The sequence below is a fragment of the Lupinus angustifolius genome, chromosome LG11, assembly GCF_001865875.1.
Source record: "Lupinus angustifolius cultivar Tanjil chromosome LG11, LupAngTanjil_v1.0, whole genome shotgun sequence".
NCBI lineage: Eukaryota > Viridiplantae > Streptophyta > Magnoliopsida > Fabales > Fabaceae > Lupinus > Lupinus angustifolius.
In genome coordinates, this window is record NC_032019.1 from 33,326,229 (window position 1) to 33,333,302 (window position 7,074).

Below are 7,074 nucleotides of genomic sequence, written 5' to 3' on the forward strand. Positions count from 1 at the left end.
TATGCCTGCTTCAATGTGTTACGTGCTCTCTGAGTTGTTATGTTCATATGAACTTATCTTCTGTTGCTCCTTCTTTTACTCATCATAATTAGTTTTTCAAGTGTTGGTGGCCTCCTAACCATGTCACTGATATTATTATCTTCAGGAGTTTGTTGTTTTTGATATGCCTGTTGCATGACTGCTTGTGCTACTGTTGATGAATTGAAGAAGTTGCTACAGGTTTGGTTTCTAAAGTTTCAGTGAGGTTTTGATTGTGACAACTACTTTACTCAAAGCATGATCGGAACCTGGCTCCAAATCTGGATGCTCTACAATAACATTGTCAAGTCCAGCTACCTTTCCACTTGCAACATTTATGACACTGTCATCACAGGAAATCTGTAGAATATAGATCATGAATTGATTCCAAGAGCTTAGGCACTGTTTTCTTTGGATCCACATTAGTAGCAGCTTCGAAGGCTTTCATAGAAGATTTGTAAATGGTTGGTGAGTGAGAGATGATACATTCATTCACGTGATTAATTTGTTTGAGAGGTTTAAGCATTTCAAAGCATATGATAATCTGTTTGGGACTTTCTTTCTTGAATATGCAAGTAATCTATTATTTTCTTGCCACACTAAGACCAGGGATTAATGGGTAAAGATTGACATTCATAAAAAAATGTGAGGACTCACGTTTTGACTCTAACAACCTTGTGAGCATAATTCATTCCCTAATCTAATCCGAAACACAAAGTTCAGTGAATCTGTGAATTACAAGTTCTTAAAATCATATTTAAACATCGTCATGTCTAATACTTGTGTTGAAAAATCATTACCTAAATTAATTTAATCAAGGATAACGTGTTTGCACTTTAAACATCACAAGACTGTGATCGGTTTGATGAGCAAAAAAAAATAAAAAAAAGATAAAATCTTGAACAAATTGAGTGTTTATTGATCAGGGAAAACTCGTCTTAGTCAACCGATGTGAGGAGACTATGAAACTAGGCCGGACAAAATTGAGTGTTCACACTCTATATAAAGGCTCTAAACACTCACACAAAAAATAAGAGAATAACACACAACTTTCATACAATTTTCTCAAAAGCTCTCACACTTTTCTTAGAATTTATCTTTGAACTTTTTGCAACTTGTTCTTAAACTTTCAAGTTAATTTTGCAAAGTTGCTTCAAGTGTTTCAAAGACTTTTACAAAGGGCATTATATACTTCTATATATATTCAGAGTTTGGATTGCAAGTTACATAAGTTTCATACTTTAAAGGCAATCTGCCATAGTTGAATATTCTTCATTCTTGTAAAGAATTCTTTCTTTCACGGGGTGTGAAAAGAAAGGGGAATAGATTCACTTGGAAAGATGTTTTCCAAGGGTATAAGAATTAGGGAGTGTGTAAGGTACATAGAGATCTCGGGCGAGATATTGTAATTACAACTCATAATTCTTAGTGGAAAATCTCTTGTGTGACAAGAGTACTGGATGTAGCATTCGGTGGACAAGAAGGTGAACCAGTATAAAACTCCTTGTGTACTCTCTTCTCCTTATCTCTTTCGTTTTGTTTTCTATTATTTTTCTGCATATTGTTCCGCTGCACTTTAACTTTGATTTTGCAGAAAAAGCAGCCATTATTTTAGTACAACTAATTCACCCCCTCTTAGTTGCACTCTGATACTTACAATTGATTTTTTAATAAAAATAATATATGGTAGATATCTATATCTATACTACTTATAAAGGGAAAATCCAAAATAACTATCCACCATGGTGAAATTTGTGGTTCTCCTTATTTTGCCCTTACTATTTTCTAATTTTTACAAAAAAATCATATATAACTCAATGTTCCTCTCCACCTAATATATGTTCATATTATTTTGGTTAATTATTTCTTATTCTCACATTATGATTATCCGTTTTTAATGTATAACATGAATGTTACGCCAATCGAATAAATTCAACTATAGATTATAAATATTTAACAAAAAATATTATATTTGACATTTATGATATACAAACTATACATTAAATATTTAATACTAAGAAATAAGAATGCGGGTCGGCAGACACGAAGTAACTGTCCACACGCTAGTAATAATAGTATAGAAATTTATTAATAACATGCAAATATTAAATTCTAGAAGTATTGTCATTTAATTATTGAAAATGAAATAATTATTAAATAATGATAATCATTGATGAGTGGTCCTATTGGCAACTGGCTATTACAGGTAAATGAGCATTGACTTGACTCATTACTAATCACTCGTGTCATATTCTGACAATATTAACCGGCTTTACCGGTTGAATATTATTGTTCTGTCTTCTTTAGTTCCTAGCCTTTGTTGTATATTCTCACTCCTTGTGTTTGGTTTGGTTCCAACTTCCTTCACCTTTTTCAAGGTAAACCCTTCTCTTCTCTTCTCTTCTCTTCTCTATCTTTCTTTGCTTCACTATCTCTTTTACTTCACATAGTTTTTGTGTTTATATTATTCTTATTATTTTGTTGACTTGTAAAGGAAAATAGTGATGAGTTAGAGAAGAGAAAAAGCTTCAACTAGAAATTATTTACATGATTTTTTGGGTATGATTTCATCCTTTCACACACACACACACACCTATATATATATATGTGTGTGTGTGTAAAGAGAATATATGCATGTATTGCTTAAATATATGAATTGATACTATTAAGGTCCACATAGTTGATAGAAGAGATTTAATTACTATATGGAAAGACTTTATTCAGAGAGATTGTATTCACTTTGATTATATTTTCGGCTCGAAAGAGATTAGTCTTAGACTATTGACTTTTACCATGTATCTGAATTGATTGCTATTATGTATGTTCTTTTAATGTTGACTATTATGTCTTTTTTATGATTATTACCTTAGTACCTGGTATGTGAATTTTGGTGGAAAAGTCATCTGAAATTGTGTGAATGTATCTGTATAAACTATGTTTTTTTAGTATAACTAATTGTATCTCCTCACTCTACGGGTATGAAATTAATCCCTTTTAAGGTGTGTGAATGCCCCTAACAAATATCGCTATCAGGAATCGAACTTTTGACCTTTGACCTAATACAACTTAGGGATTCAGTGGGCCTTGTACAACTAGACTAACGCTTCATTGGTATCTGTATAAACTATGTTGTGCCTACAGACACTTAAACAAACATATGAAATCTACCTGATATAATATGATACACAAATACAGTAACTTTGACAAAAAATAAGATACTAGTAATATATTGGTAATGTATAGCAAATAAAAGATTTATATTTATATAAGAAAAATATTTACAAAAAGAAGTTTATTCCAACTTGTTTGATGAGGATGAAAGCATGCCATTCTGTGAAATGATTTTGAGGAGGACAAGATTTTGATAATGCGAATGGTTATGAATATGATCTTAGGGAGTAGCAATGCTTTGAGGATGATAGGTATTCAACCAGAAAAGGGATACACCAAAAATATGAACGCAGCAGTAGCATAAGATTATTTGTATTGGATACCAATATGATATAGATACACCACCAATGTTGGAGCGTATTTGTCATCATGGTCAATGAACATGATTTACGATAGAGTATTATGGTGTCGTTTGATCCATGTACTTGGTTGTTGTTGTTGTATCTGTACATCATGGTATGAATTGGTATAGGTAGTTAAGTAGGTGGGTTTGTGATACTAGGGTCTAGGGGGCATCTGTTAACCCTATGGATGCTGTTAGGATCCAATTGAAAGGGATGAGACTTGAGCCCGACATCGGAAGTATCGGGTTACATGATCTTCGGATTTCCATCCATACGGACAAGCTTTTGAGGTGTGACTCTCCCAAGGCTTGTATCATATACATATTCCCCAAATTTTGTTGGGCATTTTGCTTTATGGATTTAGCTAATCTTGCTGTATTTACCATTTTCTCTCCTTTTCTTAATTAGGAATTATCTAATTCCTTATTTGCTTTTTAACTGTAGACTGTCTTGATACTGGAACTTAAAGGATGACGAAAGGCAAGGGAGCAGCAAGGAAATCGAAGGAAGTATTGAAGCCTGTTGATGACCGGTTAGTTCATGCATAATCAAATTTTATGTAAATTAACACGGACATTTTGATTTTCAGTATAACTCTGTATACAGTTATCCTTATGTGATGTTGGTTTTCGGGCGAGTTATACATACGGGATAGCGGAAACATGTTACAGGAATATTGTATTGATGGAACATATATCTCTATTGTTTACAGACAGGTAGGAAAGCGAAAGGCTGCTTCTAAACCAGAAAAGAGGATCGTGCAAAAGTCGAAGAAGGCCAAGAAAGATCCCAACAAGCCAAAAAGACCTCCCAGTGCTTTTTTCGTCTTCCTGTTCGTATCTCAGTCTTCGCTCTTTTCTGTTATAGCTCCTTAAGAAAATTATCTGACTTATGTCCTATTCGGTGATAGAGAGGAGTTCAGGAAGACCTTTAAGGCCGAAAATCCTAATGTGAAAGCCGTATCAGCTGTAAGCTACATGTTAAATCACTTCATCTTGAATGCTGCTGTGTCTAATTTGAATAAGCATATAATTTGTTTACTGTATACTTTTGATTGAAGGTTGGGAAAGCCGGAGGAGAGAAATGGAAATCGCTGACTAAGGCCGTAAGCACTATGCGATCTTGATACATAGTGAATAGTTTAGTCTTTGTTATGCTTTGGATGCTTTGAAAGATAAATTTATACCATAATATTGTATGTAGAAGTAGTCTATCACTTCTCTTGAAAACTAGTATCAATATATCTGTAATGAACTCATTATATTGAAGTGATTTATTCTGCTATATATTCTAACTTTTCTATTCGGATGGAAAGGAAAAAGCTCCGTATGAAGCTAAGGCTGCAAAAAGGAAAGTTGAGTATGAAAAACTTATGAATGCCTATAATAAAAAGCAGGTGAGCACCGTGTGCGAGTTGTTATTGCTGTTGTTTTGTGCAATGTGTTTTCTTTGATTGTGTTGTTTATATCCTTCACTTTCTATAATGTGTCCAGGCAAGTTCGGCTAATGATGAAGATGATGATGAATCAGACAAGTCCAATTCTGAAGTAAATGATGAGGAGGATGGCTCGAGTAGAGAGGTAGCGTCGCTTCATTCCTCTTTTTCTTTTTGATTTCATTGTGTTCTATATCATTTGGTCTGTATCATTACGAATTTTGAGTGTGATAAGAAAGGCTCGGAAAATATTATTGAAAATGTCTATACACATGGTGTTGCTTTACTTTCTTTGGGTTCTACATCCATCTCTAAAGGGGAATGAAAAATCGCTTAAGTGATTAAATGATATTTGATGGTTAGTGTTATTTCTTGCCTAGTGTGTAAAACTAAAAACAAAGCAAAAACAAAAATTGCAGTCTTATTGTGTTGATGATTATTAGATTTGTGATAAAATTCATTGATATGCCTTTACCTAACAGCGTATGGATCTACTTGCGAGTCGATTTATGGAGGGTAATGAAGGGAAGGGAAAGGCTTGGGAACCATAAATTACATTTCTAAGATAGCTTTGAAGTCTTCCATTTTCTTACTTCCCCCCTCCAAAACTTAACTAACGAACAAACTTAAAGCGAATTGTGAGGCATGTGCATTTATCTATGCTTAAGCTAATTATGAGGCATGTGCAATTATCTATGCTTCAAAGCCTGAAAGGGCTATTTCATGAAGGGGGTGTTAAATATATAACAAAGCTAAGCTTTTGATAGAGATGGTTCATGGCAATAATAAAAGCATAAACCCTGCCTCTCTTTTTTGTATCCTTACTTTTTTCCTTTGAACAGGATGGCCACAAGGAGGATGATGACGATAACGACGACGATGAAGATGATGATGAGGATGACGACTGAGATTTATGTGCAAAACTCGAAATATGATGCTTAATTGGTGGGTAAAACTATAATGTATTTTGTCTTTGCATAGTTGGCTACTACAATGTTTGTGATGGTAGAAAATCTATCTTTTGTTCTTGGCATGATATTTTGTCAGCTACATACTTCAGCTTCCCTCATTTTATTATACTCTATGGGATGTGGATCACCTGTCTTTAACGATGTCTCAAACCAATCATATATTGACATGTGGATAAAAGAAAAATTTAAAAGCAAAAAGTAATAAAATGGAGGATTCTGATTGGCTTGAAACATGGAGTCAGATACCGTTTTGGACAGATGATCTCCATCCATACTCTTGTCTTGAAATTCTCATTTGTGCATGCATTGTAGCCTTAAATGTGTTGACTTAATTGTTCAAGTAATATAGATTTCTTTTGGATAAATGCATTGCCATAATTGTATGCAGCAAAAGTTGCCTACCTATTATGTACACATAATGTACTATGACTAAATTACTAAGTTATTTTTCAGGGACTAAAACCAAAACTACACTTATTTTGCATGGTAGTATAACTTATTTAAGAGAACAAAAATAACTATATAATCATTGTAGTTAATGTACATGTTTTAATCCTATCATTGATAATTGATAAGGTACAAATTAATCACTAATAACTAAATTACCCAGAATGGATACAAGAAAAATGAAAGTAAAAATAATTTATAAATTTTTAAAGAAATTTTTGGTATAACCAAGGTATTCACTAATCCTTTGATAAGAACTAATCTCTTTCGTAATCTCTTGTAGTTTTCTAGAATTCAATATTTGATTTTTTTTGGAACTTTTGGAAAGAAAAAAAAGGTGAAATAATTACTGATGAACGAAAAAATGAATTTGAAAGAATATGTACGTACACTGATAGAATTTGTCAGATTATAACTTTATCTTATTTATGTAGAAAGAATATAATATTTGATGGAAGACAATTAAAAAATGAATAGTGAAATTAATTTATTAAGGATTTTGATAATCTTAAAATAATAAAAGCCTAGAACAGCAATTAATTAAATTGCAAAATATGCTTCGGAAGATACTCTCTATTTTAGTTAAGAAAAAAAAAATGTATGCAACTAACGACATAAAAATTTTATATTCTACTGGTCTGATCATTTGCTCTTCATTTTCAATTATAATTAACTCTTAAAAAATATC

The 7,074-nt window shown here is 32.6% G+C and overlaps 1 protein-coding gene across 2 annotated transcripts; it reads left to right on the plus strand.

Annotated features, from left to right (window-relative positions):
• On the plus strand, positions 2,301–6,018 carry LOC109360272 (high mobility group B protein 1). Of its 2 annotated transcripts, XM_019605031.1 has the most exons (9): positions 2,311–2,396; positions 2,513–2,577; positions 3,978–4,065; positions 4,246–4,365; positions 4,444–4,501; positions 4,594–4,638; positions 4,849–4,929; positions 5,027–5,113; positions 5,811–6,018. In XM_019605031.1, exons 3-9 carry the CDS (start codon positions 4,004–4,006, stop codon positions 5,874–5,876), a joined length of 519 nt encoding a protein of 172 aa, XP_019460576.1. In that variant the 5' UTR covers positions 2,311–2,396; positions 2,513–2,577; positions 3,978–4,003; the 3' UTR covers positions 5,877–6,018. The 2 variants fall into 2 exon arrangements, with proteins under 2 accessions (XP_019460575.1, XP_019460576.1); XM_019605030.1 differs by lacking the exon at positions 2,513–2,577 and having other exon boundaries at positions 2,301–2,396.

Excerpts from the sequence above, each read along its gene's own strand:
- LOC109360272 (XM_019605030.1), top strand. The coding sequence starts at position 4,004 with ATGACGAAAGGCAAGGGAGCAGCAAGGAAATCGAAGGAAGTATTGAAG. Across the intron at positions 4,366-4,443 it reads AGTGCTTTTTTCGTCTTCCT|AGAGGAGTTCAGGAAGACCT; the intron begins GTTCGTATCTCA and ends ATTCGGTGATAG. Across the intron at positions 4,639-4,848 it reads GGAAATCGCTGACTAAGGCC|GAAAAAGCTCCGTATGAAGC; the intron begins GTAAGCACTATG and ends TCGGATGGAAAG.